Source organism: Ptychodera flava, chromosome 3, assembly GCF_041260155.1.
Source record: "Ptychodera flava strain L36383 chromosome 3, AS_Pfla_20210202, whole genome shotgun sequence".
Classification (NCBI taxonomy): Eukaryota; Metazoa; Hemichordata; class Enteropneusta; family Ptychoderidae; genus Ptychodera; species Ptychodera flava.
In genome coordinates this window covers 37,616,685-37,643,312 of record NC_091930.1, presented here as the reverse complement: position 1 = coordinate 37,643,312, position 26,628 = coordinate 37,616,685, and the positions used below count along the sequence as shown (strand labels likewise).

Below are 26,628 nucleotides of genomic sequence, written 5' to 3'. Positions count from 1 at the left end.
GTATACCAAATAACAAAGCTGTCTGACCAGCGGTTATGAAGAAGATTTTTTACCAAAAACGCCTTTTTTGGCATTAATCTGCCTATTTTCAAAATATCAAAAATTAAAAAAAGTTTCTCAAATTCCTATTTTTCATCTACACAACAAATATCAAATCAGTAAGTACTGCAATTCTCAAGATATTCGAGTGGAGGGACGCCTCACAAACGGACATACATACATACACACATACAGACTGACGCGGACGCCGGACGGATACCAATCCCAATAGCTTCTATAGACTATAGTCTATAGTAGCTAAAAAGGAAAGGTGGGAGTCGGTCAAACAATGTACAAGGGATCTGGTAAAAGTAATGCTACCTCATCAATCTTCTAGACCCTACCCCTTCCTGAAATCAAATGTTCCAACCCTTGGTATTACATAGGCAAGATGACAGGAAATGTATTTACAACCTTTAGGAGTTTTTAGTTAATGCCGATGAAACAGCACTTAAGTTAGTTACAGATAGTGAAATGCCTTCCACTGTGGGTGGTGATTACAACATCCGGAATTATCCTGTCTATCCAGTTGTTTTAAAAAGAAAATACTGTTTAATTTTTTTGACCAAAAATGACAAAATTTTCCAAAATAGTAATTTTCCCAATTTTGTCATAATTTCAACAAATTAGAAGAGTAACACCCAAATTTGAGAGCGATTGGGCTGGCGGTTTCAGAGAAGAATAATTTTTACTGAAAATGAGAAAAATCACCAAAATATATAGTAAAAATACAAAATTAAGGATATTTTACAATATTCATAAAACTGTATAAGGTTCACCTAAGGTTCTTGCACTCAAATTTTCAAAGCAATCAAACAGCGGTTCTCGAGATATTAATTCTTGACCAATTTCACATTTTGTAAGCTCATTTGCATAATTTTGGATCGAGACTTCATTTGAATAAAATCCCATCTATAGCCCAGGATGCATCCACACACCAAATACTAAGCTGAAATGTGCAGCGGTTTGTGTGTTTTTGATGTTGACGGACATACTGTATGTACATACACACTCTCACACAATACAGACACCATCGACTTCAGCTTATACAATAAACTCACTTTGGTATAACCAAACGTGAGCTAAAAAATAAGGTTTATCTGATAAAATATGAAACTAGTTGTTAATTGATAATTTCCAACACTTACAGTCATTCCACTGGTTTATTTTCTCTACATCAGAATGTTCCTCAAGAAAGTCATGGTCCATGAACGTGTTCTCCCTGTCAATGTCACCTACTGGTACAGTTCCCTAAAGAGTCATTTAAAAACAGACTATTTATTATACTCCAATTAATTCCAATAAGCACATGTTGAAAATGATGTGATGAAAAACAAGAATATGTAATGTAAATGACAATGTAATTTTTGATGCTAAAAAACTGATACACAAAAATCCTGACATTAAACGTATTGGGAAATTTATAATGGAACTCCAAATTTGTTATTTTTTCCGCAAACAAAGTTTTAATCTGCTTCTCATAGACGTAAATAGGGTAAATGGACATCTAAAATAACCATTTGGACATAGCAATATGTATTCAAATACATGGTCCTTAGTGATTTGACATTTAAAAAACAGAGAGAATCGCAGAAAGAAAAGCATCTATATTTGATGACTGTTTATAATTCTGCGAATAAAGGGTTTGATTGAAGCATGAAGACTACCGGTAATTAGCCTTTTAAGTCATAAGAAAGGGCTTGTCATCGACCACATTATGAAACAAAATAGAACACTTGTGATATAAAAAAGTTGTTGATTTAAAGCTCGCAAATTTTGGAATAAAAATGTTCTACTCCTGATATACAGTCTTCCATTTCCTAGGAGTGGATTAAAATAATCCAAACCAGTATTAATCAACGGCACACTTGTCTAATGTGTGTTACAAATTTCCAAATGATGCTTTCTCTAGCATCACTTTAGGGTTACTGGAAAATTAACAAAATATCGGGACAATGAACTTGCAAAATACATGAATAGAGTTAAATGTTGCATAGCTAATTCCCAAACAAGTCTATTATAGAATATTCTAGTAACTTATAGATATTTATAGATACGTTTATAGAAAAAAAATTTATAATCTATTATAATAAACTAAAACTGTCACAATCAATACTAAATTTTCTCAAAATTAAACAAAGGAATTTGTAAAGTGATATCAAGGTGTACATACCAAAGAAAACAATGATGGATCATGAGAAGATGTGACAACTGTTGACAAAGTTGGTGATGTTTGAGTAGTGGCTGAGTTGGTGGTAGTTGTGCATAGCCTTTTTGTGATCTATAAAAAAAAGATAATGGTAAGTTATAAGAAGTCTGAAGAAATCATGAAAATTAGTGATTTTCAGATGAAGAAAATAGGTGTGTACTTCTGTTAAAATTGCAATACACTACTCTTTTTAACAAAGGACTCTCACAAGAGTGTAACATCACAAGTTTTTCCTGATCTTCAAGCTTCTAAAAGAATCCATTAACAGAGCATACTAGTACTCATAGATCAATCATGAAAATTGTGTACAAAATAAAATCAGAATATCAGATTCTTAGCACTTATGTTACCTTTTACTGGGCACCAAAACTTATTGGCTTCAGAATATGAATAATCTACAATATTAATTTTCAAAATTCAGAAAATTTTTGAAGATAACATTAACAACATAAAATATAATCTCGTTAACTGAAGTATGATACTCAAAAGGTTGCTATACATACTTGACTGGTGATTCATCATCATTTTTCCTCGACAAGATAAGCTGGTGCTGATATCTATGTTTTTTACTACTACCATGTTTATCGAGATACCTTTCCGAAGCAAACTCCATAACACACACCCTACACATGTGTTTTGGTTTATCTGACATGTTTATCTAAGGAAAGTTTAATAAAAGAATAAATTAAAATCTATTGAGATTGTATACAATGCATGAGAGAGAGAGAGAGAGAGATGAGAGAGAGAGAGAGAGAGAGAGAGAGAGAGAGAGAGAGAGAGAAGAGAGAGAGAGAGAGAGAGAGACAGGGGGGAGGGGGGATTAACCAACAAATAAATCAGTCAATGTTTCCGAAAATCTAGTATGATATGGCATCTCTTAGCTCAGAATGTACATGGTTGTAGGTGTTGATTTTCGAACCAAAGAAAAGCTATAATTAGCCCTGCGACAAGGTCTGTGTGTTCCCAGCGTTATGTGGTGGAGGCCAATTAACACCGGGAACACGCAGACCTGTACGCAGGGCTAAGCTATAATCATCGTCATATCACCAGTCAAAGTGCCCGTCGGCATAGAAAGAACATTGTCAGTCCACTTCCCATCGTGTGATTAACCTTCAGCGTAATATGTGGCTCAGAATTCAGGTTTTGGGTTGATACTCCCATTATTTAGCTGTCTATAAATATTGGAGGTCTTTGGTGTACTGAAATATTGTCTGATCTATTGGAACTCAGACGGCGACGGTCATGGCGGTCCAGTGGCTAGCAACTTACGATCTGCGATACTACTGGTTCGAAAATCTAGATTTTTTGAGTCTATGACTATTTATTGTAGGTTGATAATAATAACGATGGTCTATGATATAAAAAACGACTGATTGTTGGCCGCCCGGTTGTAAGCTCAAGTCCACACTGTCACTCGACACTGTACCGTGACACTTTGAAAGGTTTCCTTCGTCTTTCCCCGCGATATCCAATATTCAGTATAGTAAGTAGTTTGAAGATGTTGTAAAACAACAGACTCACCTCATCGATAACTTCGACAACATCGTTCATAATAATAAGGATCCTGAATGCAGTGCAGGTACAGCCGACAGCGAACAGGTACCAGGTTGAATTGATCAGATATCCTGATCAGATTGGCCCTTACAAAAGCCCCGATGTATCCTTTTACGCCATTGGATAAAATAGTACAAGTGCGCCCTCTACTATAGTTTCTAACCAATCGAACTTTCTATATCTTCTGGCAATGTTGAGATTCTATGTAAACAATAATTTGTTGCTCTCGATCGCTCTGTCCCTCGGGCGGGTTATACAACAAAATCACATATTCTAGAACGATAACTTTTCAAAGCAAATAAATAAAAAATTTAAGAAAGGCATCAAACCTAAAAGTATGATTGATTTAAACAAAAAAAAATGTATATGACTCCACAATTAAGTAGCAGCGTTGCGAGTTGGTTTGAGCGACAGACAATTTTTTAGCGACGCGGCGCCAAGCGTTCAGACGATCAAACTGGAAGCCCGCTGCGATGATGGCTAGCACTGGCACCTCTCCCGTATTTGGCCCAAGTCAGAAGAAACGGCACCGGCTAGATTTGGAAAAGAGGGAAGCGAAGAAATCTAGGCTGGATAGCCAGAATGACAAATCGAAAAGTAAGTATAAAAAGTCAGCGTGTTTGTTAACGCGATAACTAATCTTCAGTGCCGTGCCGCGAATACAGCTGTTGATGGGCCCCTGCATACAATGTCACATATTTCAAAGTAATATGCCCACACGCACAGTAACCTAGAGGTCAAACATATTAGCAAAGTCACGGGTATTATCGAAACCGCTAATCAATGTAGACGTACTCATATGCGTGTATAGATAATGATCAGATTCAAGTTATGTAAAAAGCGTTATTTAAGTTAAAATAAAACAAACAAATTTGACATATTTTTTTTCTGAATTCATCTATAGCTGTGGGCCTACCGTAGGCCTAATGCATTTATCGAAAGTCCCTCCGTCGATCCACATCCCTCGACACACGTATACATGGAGGGACTGTGCTTTATCAAGAGAGATTGAGACCTATTCTCAAACAAATTTCCTAAAATTAAATCATTTCTTATTGTAAACAGAGCAAGAAAGTAAACTGTCACTGAACAACAACAGTAGCTCTACTAGTTATTGTAGTAGTACTATGTTAGGCGTACCAGCACCACCAAAAGCTCAGAACAGCAGTACAGGAAACCAACAAAGAGCCGGAAAACAAAACAGAGACAGCAGCTGCAACAGAAACACCAGTGGCAGTAGCATCGGCAGCAGAAGCAACAGCATCAGCAGTAACAACAACAGCAGCAGCAACAACACAACAACAACAACAATAAACAACAACAGCACTCTCCTCCTTATAATATTGAAGACAGTGAAGAATATACAATCCAAAGTAGACAGAATTCTAGAGGAACAGGAGAGGATGAAAGCAACTATCATGAAATTAAGTAAACATCAAAGCAAAGTATTTGAAGTGAGGAAAGGCTCATATGAGTATGTAAGTAGGCCTATACCAAACAAAAGAAATTTCATTTTATTTATTAATTTATTTCAATTACACATTTATATAATGAGCAAATTATGGATATTATAACAATCATTTGGGGCTCATAAATGCATCCTAAAAAAAATTTAACAAAAATTTTCAAAAATATGATAAATTACAAATGTATGTTTACTTGGACACATTCTTTCAATGTACATCCGTCTCTCTCTCTCTCTCTCTCTCTCTCTCTCTCTCTCTCTCTCTCCTCTCTCTCTCTCTCTCTCTCTCTCTCTCTCTCTCTCTCTCAGGTTAATTATACTAATTGCACTTATTTTTCCTCAAATCCTTTGATACAGAATACTCTAATACAACTTTTAGCCAAGATGTATTTTACGAACCCGCTACGGGAAGTACCAAGGCAGGAGATATATGTGAGTACACTGAAGGTTAATACTTTAAATAAATTATCAATAAATATCAATGAAATCACACACACACACAACATATATATATATATATATATATATATATATATATATATATATATATATATATTATATATATATATATATATATATATATATATATATATATATAACCATTGTAAATCTTAGGTCTCTTTCGGGGAAGAAAAAGGCCAACAGGACGACGCACATCAAACCAACTTGAACTGATCCGTTTGCTCAGTTGTAGAGCGTCCGGACTAAATTCTGGGGACGTGGGTTAAAGTCAAAAATGGGTGATTTTTTCAAGACCCAAAAATTTGCTGTGAAGAGACACTCAGATGTAGTTGTGTGAATATATATATATATATATATATATATATATATATATATATATATATATATATATATATATATATATATATATATATATATATATATATATATATATATATATATATATATATATATATATATATATATATATATATATACACACACACAGAGTCATCAAGGATGGCATCTACAGGAGGGATTTTCCCCTTTATTAGAAAATTTATAGGTAATTTCACCAGTTCATGTGTTCTACTTGTATATCTAAGGTGTGACAGGCACCTTTTCAAAGGGGGCTTGTCCCTATTGAAAAATTACTGGGGAGTACCAACATAACAACAGAGAGGGAATCCCCCATCCCATCTGTCTAGATGAAACACTGTATTATATATATATATATATATATATATATATATTATATATATATATATATATATATATATATATATATATATATATATATATATATATATCTGTGTGTCTGTGTATGAATTGATGATAGCATTAACCCTTAGAGTGCCAGGTCAACTTTGCCAATACCCAGTAAATTTTTCGAGATTTTTGCAAACATTTTTATAACAAATCGTAGCCAATAAAATGTGATAAAAAAACTGTAGCCCATGAAGTGTGATGTCCATTTGTTCAAAATTATCAAAGAATAAAAAAAAATTCATAAAATTAGTAAAATGTATATTTATATTGTTCTCCTCATTGCAACCAATGCATGGTCGTCATTTACAGGAACCAAGAAAAATGACCACTGCAAGTATTTAAAGAAAAGACCGTCTATAGATAACAGACATGGTCTAGTATTGATTTTATTGTAGGTGGTGTGTTTGAATGGTTAATTTAGAGACTGATAGCTACAATAATATCAAGCCATAGCAGAAATCTGTTGAAGATCATAATACATCTATAATGAATGAAAACATCATTTTCTACACAGAAGTTGTAGGTTAACCTTTTGAGCACTGCAATTTTTCACACTAAAATTATAGTGTGCAACATTTCACCAATTTTGTGAATTTACTGTAATTATTGACATTTTTGGACCAAATGAACATCACATTTTGTTGGCTTCAGATTTTTATCAAAATTTTTGCAAAAATTAGAAAAAAATTGAATGGTGTAAATTTTGATATGGGCAACAAAAATGACTTTGGTGCTCAAAGGGTTAAAGCCCCAGTGGCTGCGATTTTATTTTCAAACCAACGTTAGTGCATGTAAATGTTGAGACTGAAGGGCATGTACTGACATATCACTTATACCTGATTTGGACGACGACTACATATTTTAACAATTAAATAATAAATGGATGCTGCACTGGTGCGCCCCTATAGAAAAGTACAGAAAATTCAGTGTTTCATGCATATAGACATTGTAGTTATCAATGACACAACTATAATGCCATTTACTTAAATGCACCCACATGGTGGCCATCAGTGTGTTGTTGTAATCTTTATTTTCTCAGTCGTATGATTGGTTTTTGAAAATGGTTGCAAGTCTAAATAGTGGTAGAACGTTTTGATTTACATGTCACCTGCGACATTTATGACAGTGTTATATATTTTTTCAGTCAATAATGGGTCTTATTCAAAGAAAACTCTTATAAAACTCAGGATATTTTGATATTGGTTTATTACACATTTGCAGGTATTGGGCTTTAAGAATAGCTTGTTTACTTTTACTCCAATGATGTCTATGCAGTCCCAAACAAATTACAACTGAATCCTATATAGCACTACATTAGCTATATGATGCAAGTAATAAAATTATGTATATGATCATTCAAAGGTAACATAACCTCTCTTTGTCTTTTAATCAACAGGACGAAATACAAAATACTTTTTCAGAATACAATGCAAACTGTGTACAAAAGATGATGAAGTTTTGTCGGCTGAAGGTTCAAGAATGGAGACAAGAAGAAGTTCGAAAGGTAAAAAATTGAAATAGAAAAACTCATAGGGAATAAAAAGTTTATTATGGGTCCTGCATGAGTCATCCAACAAATAGCAACCACAAATGAGATCTACAAGATGTATGGTCGCATGCTGTCTGTTTTAATTTAAAAGCAGATTACTAAGAATTTGAAAATACTATAAAGCATAGAGAGTAAACTGGATTGGCAACTTATCAAGCTTAAAAACATTTTCCTTTATACCCAACAGGTCATGGCTGTAGAAGATGACAGACGTCATTACTGTGCCATGGACACCTGTTCCCTTGCAGAGACAATCTGCCATACAAAACTAATTAATGTTACACCAAAGATTGTCTTTTGTTTGGCTCTCATTGTAAGTAGAAAGTTTTTAATTATCAATTTAGTTCTATTACAAACAAAAGAGTTAATATGTGTGATCAAACCAATTTGTGCTATGTACTAAACGAACCGTTTATCCGAGAATTTATTTTGACGTGTAAAATGGAATACACCAATACACATGTAATAATTGTAAAAATTATTGTTGATGTTAATTACAACATATCAAACTTTACATGAAAGTGGTCATGGATATAATTAGTGTTTTACCACATACAGTATGTACTTTTGGAGCAACTGTACATTTTTTTTTATTTTTCCAGAGGAAATTCAACAGAGATAAAGATCCAGAAAGGAAGGGTTTTGGCAGTCCTACCAAGACTGGTTCAATGCATCAGGCAGGAAACTGTCATATGAATGTGTTAAAATGAAGACGACGAGGTGTATTCAACCTACGAATAGTTTCATAGTTAGAGCCCATGCATATGGGCTAGATCCCTAGTGTGTTTGTTTGATTAATTCTTAGAGTCCCAAACTTACCGGCTGGATTCAATATTCTTCTTCTTCCTCTTCCATAACTATTTTGTCGTCCTAGAACTCTAGTTAACTGCTCGCCATAACTTCTCAAACTTGAAGGTCTAATAGGTCTATATAATAGATCTCATACACCTAACCCTTCAAATTTAAATTAGTCAGGTTACCTGGTGGCCATATTGGATTTCCTGAAGACCAGCGGGTCTATTCAATTCGAATTTTTTAATACATCATGCACTAGCGAAGGTATTGAGAATGTAAAATAAAATCTCATGCTGTCACATGACCTTGGCCGCCACATCGGATTTTAAAAAATACCATGTCAATCTTTAAAATTGTCTTCTCTGGAACCAATCCGTCAATTGAAGTGAATTTCACTTGTGTCATCCTTTTTAGTATTAGCTCTTTCAATTTGGGAAAGGCATTTCAATCGGTCACATGGTTTGGCCACAATATTGGATTTTGCGTAAATTGCAACTTAATCTTTAAAAATCTTCTTCTCCACAACCAAAACACTGATTTAACTGAAATTTTACTTGTGTCATCCTTAGTGTTAGCTTTTTAAAGTTTGTAAAGGGCTATTAGATCAGTCTCATGGTTTGGCCGCCATATTGGATTTAGTGAAAATCGCAATTTCCATTAACAATCTTCTCAAGAACCAACACCAATAATACCAATTTAATCATTAGAATAGTCTAATCTTTAGAATAGTAATCTCCAGAAAGAAGGCACCGATTAGTCCGAGATTTTACTCATATCACCTTTAGTCATATTGTCATAGTCATGATAGTCATTATCACCTTTTATAGCCGTATTGGATTTTGCGAAATTTTTACAGTTATATTTGTTATTCTTTGTTCATTGTTAAGCTGTCGTTATTCATGCTTTCCTATTTCAATTGTACATTTTTTTAAGAATTGAGGTAATAAAATGTAATTCTCAATACATTCAGGTCTTGTGGCCAGTCATTTTATTCAAATGCAGCACAAATACATTCAGAAGTAATTTAAATACAGTGTAATATTCAAGTTTAAAAAAAGAACTTGTTCCAAAAAGCCTTGAATGGAACCACTGGGAAATAGTGCTACATGTATTTTTCCAACACATCAATAACAAAAGAACATATTTGTTGGACTTCACACTCATCACGTCACATGAATGCCCTTGTAGGGCTAGAACATCCGTGCTGGGATTCTCATGGTACAATGCTGCAACAGCAATGTTTCATAAAAGGTACACTCGTGTAACATCAATGTCCCAGCAGGGCTGCAACATGCATGCTGGGAATGTCATGGTACAATGCTGCAACATCGATGTTTCATAAAAGGTACACTCGTGTAACATCAATGTCCTTTCTGGACTGCACCACACATGCTGGGGCTGTCATGAAACATTGCTGTAACAGCAATGTTTCAGGTATGGTGCACTGCATGTACAGGAGTGTTACATGTGTGCTGCACAAATGTTCCAGCATGCCTGTAGCAGTACTGCAGGATCATGCCTGCAACACGACTGACATAACTGCAATGTAACAGAAGTGCTGCACTGCAGTTACTGGCCAGTTATGCTACATCACTGCAGACTTTTAGCTGTGTATATATATATGATATATATGATCATCGTCTGATGATCGTTACATAGAGCACATGTAGCGTGAAACTCTGAGTGACGCCTAGGTCCTGTGTTCTACTTGTTATCATTTTTACCGTATGTGTATATATATATATATATATATATATATATATATATATATATATATATATATTATATATTATATATATATATATATTATATAGCCATTTAGTCAAGGAATGGGGAACGATATAACTAAATCGGACAAGTCATTGTATTGATCTCTTTATTGTTTTGACTCACTTACTTTTCTACTTTTGCCATTCTTAAATAAGTAAAAGTTTAGACTTGGTTCAAGTTTGTGATTTGTGAATGATTGAGTGGAATGAACACAATGGTTCGTATTTTGCTTTTATGTGAAACGCTCATGTGAGTGGAGTGGACGCGATTAGTAGGGTGAACGCTATACAGGGGAGTTTCACCCGAAATCACAGACTTGGCTTTCTTGCAGGGTTTGCGTCGCTATAAATTATTCATGAGGTGGCGTTTTTATTTACTTATATGTTATTTATACGATGATATCACTAAATTTTACGTATTAGGAGGAGTTACCTAATGTGACTCTAAGCGAGACGTGCATAAAACTCGCATGGCGTTGTTGACAAAATGTCAAGTGCGATTTCTCCCACAGAAGTCAGCCGACCTTTGTTGTATCACCAAAAATGCGTGAAAATGTGTGTGTTGTGTGTGGGGCCCATGTTGTAAAATGAGATAATCGTCGCTGGTTGTTCAAGGATTGAAAGAAGTTGTCAGGCTGCTTGTTCCGTGCGAAAATCAAAGGCCTAGCAAACGGGTCCTATTCGACGCCACTAACACTAAGTTCATGCGCTCTCCTTATTGGTCAGAATAATGGCTGAAGCTGTCAATCATTTGTATTTTCTTGACGTCACTGTGTACACAGTCCGTCTGGCCGCCGGTACCTTGCAAGAAGTCCAAGTCGGTGAATCCGGCAGAAACTTGCTCACTAGACTGCGCAGACTCAAAGGTAACTCATCCAAACGCTGGAAAACCTGGCCTAGGCTACCAAATTCCGAATAGGTTTGTACGAAATAGGAGAGACACAAGAGAAACTATGATAAATGATTTTATTTTTTAAAAATTCACCGACTTAAACCAAATCCAGTAAAAGTTTAACATGATTACGAACTAGTTTTATTGATTAATTGGTTCATTTCCGTCACGTTAAGTCAAGTCAATCAATCAAATAATTGGAATCAGTCACGAGATAAAAAGGTCATTACATCGAATCACTACTCAACGTTGATTTAATCATGAATTTTTTATGTTTGCTCCACTGTTACCTTGACATCCTCTTATTATAACATGCCAAGAGACATCAAAACGAGGTCGTAAATATATAATGATATTTACGAGGTAGAGTAAAACGATGCGATTAAATATAATAATTTAATTAATAAGGTATAATATGATGACTTTGTTGGTTTCATGTAAATAACCATGGAATGTTAATTTGATGATATTCAAGAATGTAATCGCGGAATGCTTAATAGTCTTTTGCTTAGAGGAATAAGAATTAAAGTCATGATATCTTGAAAAACTTTGAGCCAATACTCTGTTTGTTTCTCTCTAGGAACATTCAAAGGCTATCCACTGATTTGTGAAATTGAGTGCCCTAACATTTTGTTTTTTATGTTACTTTTGTTTCCCTAATAAAATATTGGCTGTGACTGTTCTGCATGAGTACTAATTTAAGCTAAGGACGTACAGAGTTTCCACAATGATCAAATTCGTAATCGTCTTTGTGCGAAATACTGGTCTTATTGGTTTGAATTTTGTTGATATTAAATATTCATGAATGACGACGACATTAAAGCTCCATCTTTAAACACGCAGCCACGAAGGCATCTCGTTTACCCAAACACTTATATTGGCCCTGTTTAATGATGTGTAATGTTTATAATTAAGCAAATACCTGTCACGGACTCGACGCCGATACGAATAGCAGTTATACCACCAATGAGAACTACTTATTTACATGATTTAGTGTAGACTAGGGACGTGGCCTTGTCATATCAATTCACTCGATATAGTAGCGGAGTAGAATCATGAACTTTCGTGCAAATCATTTTATATTTTAATTTTGATCCACCTTAATTAAGAATACAACATATGAAAAATAAGCGATCCCATATTATTTGGCGCAACTTGCTCAGGCCGTATTGTCACTGATGAAAATGTAGGCTAAATCTCACTCGTCTTCCACTGGGTTCTGTTAATGCTGTACGTATCCATAATCGTTGCGAAACGATCCAACAAAGCGCTGAAAACCTTGGATCAATTCATAAAATTAATGAGCAACATCAGTATAAATTTTTGACGTGTGTCGGTGGCTTTTAATCAATTTGTATGACACATATATTTTCTTGGCCATGGTTTGGCTACATAAAATAGGATCGAGATAGATCAAATGAGTCGTATGCTCTATTTTCAAATTTTTACTTTCTCATGTGCTTTGTCGAAATAATTTTCGGAAGGGTGTCACCTCCGTCAATGTTTTAATTTCTTAAGACCTCATTATCGGATCGTGATCAGTGATCGTTTACTATACGACTAGAAGAATACACCTGTCATATTGATGAATTTACGATTATGACCCTTCCCATACGTCGGTTGTGTTTATTAATGTCATTTGGAATTGCGTTTCGTATTCATATTCCGACCTAACTAGGGTGTTACTATCATACAATAACTGCCTCGCAAACATGGTTAACGCTATGAATGCAATGCTCTTTTTGCTTATTCAGTTGGCGGCTCTATCTGTTCATGGCAGCCCTTACTCAAGGCAAGAATGTTAGCAACGAGAGAGTAAAAATAATTATTTACAAAAGTTGACAAAACATGCTTATCAAACACAGAACAGTTCTCTTCTTCCACTGTGAATTAGCAAAACAGACATGTTTCAAACAATCAGATCAAGTGTGGACACTGATGAAGGACAAGAGATTTGTTCGAAACATGTCTGTTTTGCTAATTCACAGTGGAAAAAGAGAACTGTTCTGTGTTTCAAAGTTATTGCTTCCATGATGAACATACACAGTATCATGCTTATCACAGAGTAACATAAACAGAGTCGCAACGCTTGCATGCCTTTTGTTCCATGGTCGTCTCGGTAGACTATTGGCTTTTCATATTAAAATGACTCCAAAGGTGTTAAACTTTTGGAGGCTTTGTTTGTGGTTGATGATTACACGAGATTATGCGAAAAATACGACGAGATGGCATCGTACTGCCAGTCGCGTAGCAACCATAGTTACTTTGTGAGCTCTCAGGCCAGAAACACTGCTTCACGCCAATCAAAACATAACACGGCAGCAGTTTCATAAACATGTCCTTCCTTGACGCACGTGTAAAATAGGGTATGACTGACCGTAAACCATTGAGTAAAACCAGACAGTATCGATAAAAGACTTTCAAATTTGGTTCAAACACACTCATTATATATTCATAAAAATATGAGAGGAATTTTTAAAACGGTAGAACTCACTTTCCTGAAGCTCAAAACACTCCCGTTTTTGCCAGCACGTCAATTCTGCTCAGCACCACACGACAACAACAACACAAACTTTGCCGAACATACTTTCGCTTAACAATTGGCGAAAATCCGAAAATTACCGAAGGATTCATGGTCGGCACTCTTCGGAAAAGAGAGGCGAGAGCAACCTGAGGCGAGGCGAACATGGATGGGTTACGTAACCGCTTCACGCCTTAAACAATACCCGTTGCCACTCTATCTATGTTTCTCTATGTGCTTATCAAACTTGTTCCATTATCAACCGAAATTACGATATTTTTAAATGCTCATGCCGTATTAAATAGAACAGCTTTTTTTGTGTGATTTTCAATACCTGTAGTCAACAGATAAAGCTGTTTACAAAACCCTGAGAAAGCTGTGAATGATGTTTTTTTACTGAACGTTCCTTTTTAAGGCGTAAAAGGTGAAGTTCAAATTTATCCGACAACAGATATGACAAAGAAAAAGCGGACATAGCACTACAATGCAACATCTGACTATCAATAGCAAATCCATCCACTCAAAATAAATTTCAAAACTCTTGCTGTCATGAACATCCTTCACCAATATTACAGTTGAGAATTGTACACACATGGAATATCAATTTCATCTCGGAAATGGATAATGATCAGAAAATTTCCACTCTCTTGAAGATAATGGTTATCATGGCAGCCATGTTAGCAAAGAAAGCTATGTCAATAGTCTTTCACGCCAGAGTGCCTTACACTGACGCCACAATATTATGATTAAGGTTACAACGAGAAGTGAGTTGCTAGTTATTATAAAGTAAAACATTTTACAGTGTATTTTATATAAAATTTTGGTAACGCAATGTGTTCTTCCAAATAAAATTGTGAACATTACGAGTGGTTGTATTTCTTATTGATTTCTTATGTAAAGAGAGTACTTCATATCTTGATTAACTAGGGTGATATTTTAAGATAAGGAGTGTAGAATACCCTTACTATTTCAATGAAATTAAAAACATTTCACGTTGACATTCCTTAGGACTGTTCGGAAACATCGTCGACCACTGCATGATATGCTTAGAGTGATCTGAAGTACAGTCGACTTAGCAGGGATGATTCATTTACTGCTAACGCAAGTCTATATCCGCCGCCTGCGGTGAGCCCCTGGCAAATCGATAAGAACTCGGTTGAGGACTATGTGTCCCTCACTACCACAGCTATCATCCGGGCAAAGTCAACCAAAAAAAAGTATTGGAGATGTTGTATCAAACACCACTGCAATTGTTAATATTCTCCTGCACGAACGTGTAGATAAAGGCAAGTACGATACCATTAAAATGTTCATCGAGTTACAAATATTTACTCTGAATGCATTTATAGGGTCTCTGAGAGTGCCTATCAAAGGCATTGTCTGTTTTGTATTCACAAGATGAGGCAGAGAACCCTGACAATCATCTTACTCATGAATCAATCAATCAATTAATCATTCAGTCAATCAATCAATCAATCAATCAATCAATCAATTAATCATTGATGTCTGTACATTGACTGTGTCCCTCCCCCGCGTACATGCGTGATGAAGGAATTGTTTAGGAATATCGCTCGGAAGATTTTGGATTCTTTCTTTATATCCTGGTCGTTCATATTAGCGCAGTTTGTAACCTTGCTGCTCTTACGGTCAACCGATCACAACGTTGTATCCAATGCAACATGAAAGTCGTCACACTAGGAATATTTTTTCAAAACTCGTTCCTCTCTTCTTATGGTTGCTAACATTAAAGCAGATGCTTTACACGCTTTTGCAAGTTTCGACACAAACGTGGTGAAACGTAAAAGCTTGGAAAATTAATAACATGCCGCATGCTCATTCCCTGTCGCGATTCGCCAGAATACGTCGTGTGACTAGAAACTATATACGTCTAGTCCCAACCGAATCGACCAAAGTGACATCCGAGGGTATTTTCGAAAGCTTTTCCCTAGGGAAATAGTTCTGACCAAATCTGGAAAAGTGGACGGTCACGTGAGCGTAGTGTCGTCTGCATCTTTGCAACAGTGGCGGGTGACTATAACGTGAAGTGCGTCCGGGACAGGTGACGAAACATTCTCTAAAACAGATTTTCCAACATTCCAACAGCGTAGGAGCTTGTACAGCTCAACGACAGAAAAGATGAAAGTGCACCTAAGGATGTCGCTGGGTATGCTTTGAATATTTTGGAAGCCCAAGTTTACTAGGCGGTGTTTCCACAACGGTTTCAATTGTTACGTGGTACCACTTTCTTTCAAAAATATAAAACATGACACTTGCAGCTTTTTTCAATCAGCGTCGATCCCAGACCAGCTCAGGATCATGCACAAAATTGACAAAATTTCGTATTTTGCCCCATATTCACACACACGAATGCGCTCCACTTCTGCAAACGATCGCGTACCTAGTGACCCAGTTGACTTTGTTTTACTTTTATGTAGAAACTGAGGTGCATTTGATCTAATCGTTGGTAGATTCAATGGTACATCCAATACGGCGACAGATATAGGTTGTGATACAAAAAGGCATTATTTATATGATGGATTAAATTTACTCACGATGACACCAGCAGGCCAAACTCACAGATCCATCAGCTTGTCACATTATAACGATGGTCTAAAATTTGAAAAGATTCCGTTATGTGTTTTTATATTTGCACAGAAACATAAAAGTGCTGAAAGAAATTGTCTGTTCTTTTGCAGGGGGAAAAAATAAGCAAACTTACAATAGCGGGTATTTCTCGCGCAATAGTTTTCTCGGGATCGGGAATGAGTTAGGTGGTTGAAGCTGTTTGTTTATAGGCGGTGTGCATATTTGACAACACACTCAACAACTGTTCTGTTAAAAAGTAATATATCTGGCCGCAGAGAATCTGTAGACCCTGCTTGGTCGTAAATGTATACAGAAATACAGTAATTACTAAAGCTAGTCTTCTGACAATTACCTCTGAATTTTTTCACACCATAAAACACTATCACTTATACTGATTAAAACAAGATTGGAACTACCTTTTGTCAATAGGCTATTATATTTAGGCTCATCTGGTTTTCTGTTTTCGCAATTCACTTGTGTTTATGGGTAATTAGTTTTTTATGAGAATTGCGATTTTTTCGCATCGTAAAACACAGACAAAATGAATACATATGTAAAAAGAACATGATTGGAACCAATTTGGGACAATTGTACAGTAAAGTAAAGTTACTCATTTGTTTTATGAGTAAATTTTAAATGAGCTTACGTTGCAGATTAAATCGACATTACTTCACAATCCAATTATCCCAGATGAATTCCACTCGTGTTTGATGACGATGAATTTATCCAGCAACAGCTATGACAACGAACAGCTCGGCCATAGCACTACAATGTGACTATCAATAGCAAATCTATCCACTCAAAATAAATGCTCAAAACTTACACGGACGCTACAATTTATGATAAAGCCTACAACGAGAATGCAATTTGCTGGTAATTATAGAGCAAAACATACTACAGTGTATTTTATAAAAAAATTGTGTTACGCAATGTGTCCTTCCAAATAACATGGTAAACATTACGAGTGGGTGTACTTCTGAATGATTTTTTATTGTAAAGAGAGTACTCCATTTCTTGATTAACCAGGATGATGTTTTTATAAGGAATGTAGAATACCCATATTATTTTATGCAATTAAAAACATTTTTTCAAGTTCACATTCATTGAGACTGTTCGAAAACATCGTCGACCACTGATATGCATAGAGTGATTTGAAGAACAGTGGATTTGTTAGGGTTGATTCAATTACGACTAACGCAAGTCTGTATCCGTCGCCTGCGGTGAGCGCCTGGCAAAACAACGATAACTCAGTTGCGGACTCTGTTCCCCTCACTACGATAGCCATGATCCTTACTACACCGACCGAGAAAGCAACGGAATGTTGCATCAAACACCACTGCCATGGTTACTCTACTTCTGGACTAGCCCGTAAATGAAGACAGCTACGATTGTGTTAAAATGTTCATGGGAAATGAAGACAGCTACGATTGTGTTAAAATGTTCATCGGGTAACAAACATTCACTCTGAATGCATTCACTGGTCTTTGGGCGTGCTCATCAAAGGCACTGTCTGTTTTGTATTCACAAAAGAGAGCAGAGAACCCTGTCAACAATCTTACTCACGAATCAATCAATTAATCAATCATTGATCTCTGTACGTTGAAGATGTCATCCGCTGCGCACATGCGTAATAAAGGACTTGTTGACACCCCAGGGAAGATTTAGTGACATAGCTCGGAAGCTTTTTGATTCTTGTTTCATATATATTTGTCGCTCAAGTTAGCGCAGTCTGTAAATCTTGCCGCTCTTACGGTCAACCAATCACAACATTGTATCCAGTGCAACACAAAAGTCGTCACACTAGGAATATTTCAAAACTCGTTTCTCTCTTCATGTGGTTGTTAACTTTGGATCAGAAGCTTTATACGCTTGTGCAAACTTCGACACAAACGTGGTGCAACTTGAAAGCTAGACAAGTCTCTGTGGCGCTGTAATTTTCTCTTGCTGGCTTTTATTGTCAGCGCTATGGCATTCACACACACGTATTCTCGTGTCTCTGAAGCTTTGAGCTTGGAGCAAGTAAAATCTACCCTTGAAACAAGATTGTCGTAACCTAACCAAAACCCTGGTAACAGTGACATATCTCATTTCTTAGACAGCTATGTCCATGGAATATTTCATGAGTAGAGAATGGCCGAAATATTCCAAAACGACAGTCGCATTCAAAAAGTATATATTGGCCTTCAAATATATGCAATTTCGACGGTTCAAAGGAGGAATTGTACAGGCATCTGAATTCCACAAAAGAAGAATATAGTCCTCCTGTTTCAAATGGAGCATTGAAATATCAGTTCATCAGTTCATAGGTCTACGCCAGCAGAGACGCCAGCATAGAACAAGAGATTAAGAGTAACGAGATACATCAACCATTATGCTATTGCGCGGGTATTGGTCCATTATCATATACCCATGCCAATAGCGCTTCATCCTAGTGATGTTTACCGTAAAATATCAGCCGTGATATTTTACGGTAAACGTCGAGATATGCATGCTAACTATAATCGGTTTTGGGTGTTCCCGTACTCATTTGCAATTTGATGGTAAACAACGCAAACAAACAAAATGGTTGCCGCTCTCCGCTCGCGAAGCAATGTCGCTGACGTAACAATTTGAAGGGCTTTGAGGAACACGGATATTTTGGGTTGCTAAATACGAAGATAACATGTTTTCCCGTGGTGTTTCTGTTAAAGTTATTGTATTTTCTAGACAAGCTCTGGCGAACATTTTGCCGTTCGCACGGCACGGTCTATCTTCAAACAGGTAGCAAGCGCGTGGCGTGACAGTGATGTCGAGCGACTCCTGTTGACATGGTAACTCTCAGTGTAAACAAACAAAATGGCAGCCCTCTCCATACCGTACGAAGATCAAACGCGATCGAAATCAGGAGAGATTAAAAGCAAAGGATAGTTTTTGATCGGTTACAATTGTAATAGGATATATTGTACCTTAACACTTCCCCTTTACGACAATTTCTGAATCCCGGTGTTTTCTTCTTAGGGTTCATTGAGATAAGGAATTTCAGTGATGTCGCGGGTGATGTTGACTTCTTCGTATAGTTACTTAATGAAGCCTATTCACACAAATATTTCGATTGTTATGCGCAAGCGTAATAAAGTAAAGCCTCAAATTTAAGGTTTTTTCGGAACTGAAAGGCTTTTTACTCGTTAAATATGAAACCAATATGAATAAGTGCATAGTTAAATACTTGGAGGAATAAAGAATCAATCATTTTTACCGTTTTGAATGAAAGATCAGTGCTTTTATGATAAAATCAGAATAAAATATTCTTGTAAAGGGAGTCTTTGAATGAGTATGCGAACCATACCTGAAAGTATGTGCTGTGATTGTATTCGGCAATAGACGTCAACAGCTAAATAATATTTCGCTGAGTGTCCAGGATATGTTGACGTTCTGGGTAGTAATAAATTCATCCCATTATTTAAACAGGTATTATAACGATGATCTACAATTTCAAAATATTCTGATTTGTGTTTTGATATTTCCACAGAAAGATAAAAAGCGCTGAAAGATTTTGTCCATTCTTTTGCAAGGGAAAAACAAGCAATCATAAATGGCGGGAATTTGTGGCGTAAAGATTTTCTATGGATTGAGTTAGATAGAAGAAGCTGGTTGTTAATAAGCGAGATGTGAATATTTGCACAACACACTCAAGATCTTTTCTGTGAAAAAAAGTAATATATCTGGCCGCAGAAAATCTGTAGAGCCTGCTCTGTCTTAAACTTACAGAAATTACTAAAATTAGTTTTCTGACATTTGCCTTCAATGTTTTTTCACAGTATAAAACACTATCACTAATTTTGATTAATCACGATTGGAATTACTTTTGGATAATAGGTTATTATATTAATGTTGATTTGATAAGCATATTTACGCTCGCCTGGTTGTCTTTTTAGCAATTCACTTGTGTTTATGGTAATTGCTTTTTTGTGATAGCTGTGCACTTGTTTCGCATCGTAAAATACAAACAAATGAATACATTTGTAAAAGAACACGATTGGAACTAATTAGGGACAATTGGATGGTAAAGTAATGTCAGTTTAATTCGCAAATGCAAACACATCTGTTTTTCTTTTTAAGTTCCACAGTTGTTTTTTATGAGAAGCCATATTACCGTAACAGGACTACAAAAGAAAAAACTTATTAAATATTGAGTCAGTAGGACCGTCTCTCATAACTGCCTGGATGAATCTCAACGAGTGTTCTCTTCTGCAATGATGTGCAACTACAAGGTACGAATCCTGATGTATCCCGCCTTGAGTATACTCTTCGTGCTTCTGTCCAGCTGTGAAGTCCATGCAAGTAAGTACATGTATACACACATTCACGTATAGACCATACAGGAGCAACATTCTATAGACAATTGCCATTTTAAAGTTAATAAGAGCTTCAAAGGCGCTAAAAACAGATGTAATCTAACTTGTTATTTGATTTAGCAGAAAACCACCGTCTATTATTATTACATCAGAATGAGAACCACAGACCTTTGTGAGAATCAAATCCAGATATCTAATTCTCAACCGCGAGACGTAATTGTAACTATCAGTCAGTACATTTATCAAATTGTTAAGAACTCTTACCATTGTGATGGATACACTACATACACTGTAAAGTTAAGTGTTAAAGTATAGAACACCAATTAAACGCCTTTTTGTAACACTTTTTGAACGCGTCTAGACGTTCAGAAATTTAACACTACGTGTTCAACCAACGTTCAATTTTTGAACACACGTGTGCAGATTTTGAACGCTACGTGTTCATCAGACATTATATTGAACGCCATGGTGTTCCATATCTGAACACACGTTGCACATGAAATGTGTTCAAAAAATTGAACGCATTTACGCGTTCAAAGGGCTGTAACACTTTTTGAACGCATGGACGCCGTTCAACGATAAGTGTGTTAAAGGCTAGAACACATGATGCGCGCTTGTTGAACACCGTTTATTTGGGGCGTTCAGGGCGTGTTCAAGCCTTGAATTTACATTACAGACCATGATATTCAGTAAAATTATTTTATTCTAAAAATACACAAAGCATTTCTAGAGTAAAATACAATAATTTACTGTAAAATGGGCAAATAAACATTGCCAATTTGTATGTAAAGTTTGTCAGAGGAAAATACCAACGGTGTTAACACCCTTCTATCAAAAACATAAAAAATATGAACAAAGTAATGACAAAACAGTTTTACTTAAATATTGTGGATTACGTTTTAAGGTTCATACTTGTTTATAATGTACAAAAAAATGATCTGAAAAAGCTCAAAATTTGGCTTACTTATTGTGTTGAAAACACGTATATGTATGGAATTCATTGTTGTAAGATGGTTTCTTAAAGACGTTTCCTCTTGTATAGACAATTGTAAATTTTGAAGAAATAAATTTAGTCAAGGCTTCTCTAGTGCACATGGTATATAGTTGTCCACACTAAAGTAAACACAACATGTCAAGTTGTCAAAGTGTCACAATAAGGCACAACCTCAGAAAGTGGGGAAAGCTGCAATTGGTCTTGGAAGGGTAAAACTTCTTCCTTGTCAAACAACGTCCTTCATGAACAAAAAACTTTGTTTGTTTGTAATATCTTTAAAAAAAAAATGAAATAAATCTGTGACATTTCAAAAATCTTCTTCTCAGAAATTAAAAACATATTCGTAAAGACCTTGCAAATTCTCGTGTACCCTGCTAATAATTTTATACAAATGTTTTTACCAAAAGTGGTAAAAATCACCCATAAAATAAAAAAATGTAGATTTCATCATAATGTGAATATATCACATTTCGGTAATCCCTCATATCTTAAAATGTCTGAAATGTCTTTAATGTCTTAAAAATACAAAGTTCCAAATTTCTGCATAATCTGAACAATCTGAAAAAGGCTATTAGTAAAGATCTATGTCCTAAATATCAAAGCTGTTCAATTAGCAGTTTTGAAGAAGATTTTTAAAGAATTTTTGACCAAAATGACGACAATTGCCATGAAATATAAAATTTGAATATTTCATCACAACTAGCACAAATTGACCAGGGTCATTCTTAGGGACATGTTTACCAAATATTGAAGACGTCAGTAATAGAGAAGAAGATTTTTGCCAAAAATAGCAAAAACTAGCCTCAAAAATATAAATTTGCATAGTTCATCATAATTTGAACATATGTGATTAGGGTAATTCCTGGGGACCTGTAATCCAAATATTAAAGGATTCGTACAGGCTGTTTTGGAGAAAAACCTTGGGATGTAAAAATTTGAGGACAATGCTACACATCCACCTATTTAGCTAACAGCAAAGCTATAAGAGGGGAGAGGGCGCTGCAGCCAAGGTGAACACACGTGAAAAAGAAGCTGTCTCAAAAAGGTACAGAATTTTCTGAACACTTTCTATTTTACATCAACCGAAAAGCTACTCTGGTTCTGGTGAAGTATATGCCACTACATATATGATAGTTTGGTTTCAAAAATATGTCTTCAAGTCAAGAAAAACGACCAAGACCAAACTCGACTGCTTCCGACACCGGTAGTGAAGACGACATAATGCAACGTGGCAATGGGAATGACGTAATGAGCTTGCTGAAAGAGCTTCGAGCGGGTCAATCTTCCTTGCAACGCTCCCTTGACAGTAAAGTTGATAGGCTGAGAAATGATATGGTTTCATTATTCCAAGTCAAGATGAACGAATTGAAGGATGAATTTACAATGGAAATTGCTCGATTGGAACGTAAAATTGAACTCGTCGAACAAAACCTACAACGTTTGCCAGGTGGTCAAAATTCCATGCAAACCGTCAACCCAACGGATAACCCCGACATCACAGTTATTGCCTCGGGTGTACAGTATAGTGATCATGAAAACTTGGCTGATAAAGTAAATGCCATCCTACGAGAGCTGGGTGAAAATATAGCCACAGAAGTGAATCTCGTACAAGCTATACGACTTCAAAGTCGCCGTCAAGATGTACCTGGTTTGGTGAAGTTTGCTTTAGAAAACAGTGACCAGAAAAAGAAAGTACTCCAAGCAAAACAGCGCTTGAAAAATAATCAGAGATTTCATCGTGTAGTATTTGCGTTCAAGGAAATCACATACGGACAGGTTGATTGAACTAAAAGCACGTTTTTTCCTGGGCGAACTTCCCGATGGTAAGGAATATCGTGTTACAGCCAGAGGGATAATCGTACAAAAGATTTCCGATGGACAAGAAGGAAACGCCACCGCCTCGAGACGTGACTAGGATACACAGCCCAATGGGCTTCGTATAGCACATCTCAACGTAGGAGGATGCACTATCTGTAACAAGGAACTTAGAACAGAAATATTACGGAGCGCTAAAGCCGATATAATTACCGTAAATGAAACTCATCTATCAGGTGACGAAACTATCAATATTGATGATTACCATTGGATCGGTTTCAACAGACAAATCGTACACTCCAATGCTCGTAGACAGTTTGGCGGAGTTGGTATATTTATAAAAAAAACACTATATAATGATTATTTCGTGACAATTATTGATAAAGATTATGATGGTATTTTAGGTGTTAGCTTCACAAATACGATTTCTGGGTATTTATTTATTGTTTTTGCGTGTTATCTTCCACCAGAAAATTCACCATGGGGTAGAAACGCCAGTAATTTTTTCGGGCACCTGTTGAGCCAGATGTATGTCTATGATAATGAGGTGGATTGCATTTTTATTTGTGGAGACTTAAACTCCCGTCTTGGACATTTGAATGACAATATATACGAAGTTGATGAAATTCCGAACAGGCACTGTATTGACCCAATCATTAACCAACATGGGCGTGATTTCCACGAGTTTTTATTAGAAGCAAAGCTGTGTACCCTGAATGGCAGATGTAATGTCGAAAGTGATAATTTCACTTCTGTGTCAAGTAGGGGAGCAGCAGTTGTAGATTATATTTGCATACCACATGACCAATTTAAATACTGTGCTAATTTTGCTGTTTCCAAAATGCAAGTGTTAGTGGACGACTTGGGCTTATATAACTTGTTGGGTGACAGGTGTAAACTTCCAGATCATTCCTTGCTCTCATTTGATTTCTGTGATCATCCATGCTTACTCAATACACATACCAATGCAAATTTTACTGATCATGGTTCTAGTGATGCCCACAGGAGGTTAAAGTATCGATTAGATCAAATCCCGTCGAATTTTTTGTCAACAGAGATAGCGAGAATGCTATTTCAGAAATTGTCACGAAGATTGAGGCAATTGAGCAGTGTAGAGAAACACAGCTTGAAATTGACAACATTTACCGAAATCTGTGTGACTCCATTATTTGTGAAATGAATACTGTGATACCAAACTATGATTGTTCTAAAAAGGTTCGTAAACGATTTCGTCATCAGAAGCCTTACTGGAACGCAGAACTCTCTGCCCTGTGGAATGATATGAAAAAGAAAGAAAGAGCGTTCACAAAGTTTAGAGGCCGGAATACAATTAGGCACACTTTACGCTCTGATTTCAAACAATCTAGGTTGATTTTTGATAAAAAGTTACGTTTTTATGAGCGTGAATATAGAAATAATTTTATGTTGGATATTGAATCATCCTGTATTAGTAACCCACAACAATTTTGGGATCACTTAAAGAGGCTTGGTTCTCCAAAAAAGAACCCAATACCTATGGAGGTATATGATGATGTTGGGAATATTCTATGTTCTGATGATGATGTGTTGAGAGTATGGCATCAAGACTTTTCTTCCTTGTATTGTAATCCTAGTACCGGTCATTCTGATGATGACTTTTTTGAAAGAATGAATTACCACAAAGAAAATTTGGAAAGTCGTATGAATGACCCACTTTATGTAAATAATCCTGTATTGAATAGAAATTTTACGTGGATGAAGTTCGAAAAGTAGTTTGGAAAAGTAAAAGCGGTAAAGCCGTGGGGGTGGATAGTATACCTTACGAAGTTTTGAAAAATGACACTTGTATTTCTGTCTTACACCAGTTGTTTCAGTTATGTTTTGACGCTGGTAAGATTCCTGAGATGTGGAAGCGAGCTATCGTTTATCCAATTCCAAAAGATATTACTAAAGACAGTAGAATTCCACTTAATTACAGAGGCATTAGTTTGCAATCTACAATCTCTAAATTGTATAGTGCTCTGTTAAATTCTCGGATTTTGCAGTATTTTGAGGATGAGAATATTCTGGTTGACGAGCAAAACGGGTTCCGACGTAATAGGTCATGCCAAGATCATATATTTGTGTTGTCATCTATTATAAAGAACAGACTTGCTTATGGTTTATCAACTTTTACAACTTTTATTGACTTACAGAAAGCTTTTGATTATGTAAATAGGGATGCCATGCTTTATAAACTATTGCTGAATGGAGTTGATGGTAATATGTACAACAGTATCAAAGCAATGTACCACGACACCGAGGCTTGTGTTAAAGTTAATAATTTGTGTACAGACTGGTTTCATACAAATTGTGGTGTTCGTCAGGGCGACAATTTGTCCCCATCTCTATTTGCATTGTTCATAAATGATCTTGCAACTGAGTTAAAATCGTTACAGAATTCGGGGAGGGGTAACAGTTGATGATTGTAATATTTCCATACTCCTTTTTGCCGATGATATTGTTCTCATCTCTGATAACGAGCTTGATATGCAAGCAATGCTTGATCGAGTAAACGAATGGTGTTCGAAATGGAGACTAATTGTTAATAATCTAAAGTCTAAAGTTGTTCATTTTCGTAAGGATACATCTCCACGAAGTGATTATCAGTTTCATATAGGTAGAAATGTTTTACATTATGTTGATAGATATAAATATCTTGGGGTTATTTTAAACGAATTTCTAGATTTTTCTATTACGTCTGCGAATCTTGCTGAATCGGCGGGTAGAGCCCTTGGAGCTGTAAATCGCAAGTTTAAAACACTGAAAAATATGGGCTTTAGTACCTATACAAAATTGTATGATTCGTGTGTGTCTCCTATACTTGATTATTGTTCTGGGGTATGGGGATATGGGAAACATGACAAGTGTGATATGAT

The 26,628-nt window shown here is 35.9% G+C and overlaps 1 protein-coding gene across 1 annotated transcript; it reads left to right on the top strand.

Annotated features, from left to right (window-relative positions):
* Positions 1–4,278: 4,278 nt before the first annotated feature.
* LOC139129271 (uncharacterized) lies at positions 4,279–9,079 on the top strand. Its single transcript, XM_070694914.1, has 6 exons — positions 4,279–4,399; positions 4,868–5,280; positions 5,625–5,699; positions 7,873–7,980; positions 8,213–8,338; positions 8,628–9,079. The coding sequence occupies exons 1-6, from the start codon at positions 4,279–4,281 to the stop codon at positions 8,733–8,735; spliced, it is 951 nt and encodes a 316-aa protein (XP_070551015.1). The 3' UTR covers positions 8,736–9,079.
* Positions 9,080–26,628: the final 17,549 nt, after the last annotated feature.

What these genes read in the sequence shown, in the direction of transcription:
- LOC139129271 (XM_070694914.1), top strand. Translation starts at nt 4,279, where the DNA reads ATGGCTAGCACTGGCACCTCTCCCGTATTTGGCCCAAGTCAGAAGAAA. An exon ending in TACCAAGGCAGGAGATATAT is followed by an intron (nt 5,700 to 7,872) that starts GTGAGTACACTG and finishes TTTAATCAACAG; the next exon opens with GACGAAATACAAAATACTTT. An exon ending in TCTTTTGTTTGGCTCTCATT is followed by an intron (nt 8,339 to 8,627) that starts GTAAGTAGAAAG and finishes TTATTTTTCCAG; the next exon opens with AGGAAATTCAACAGAGATAA.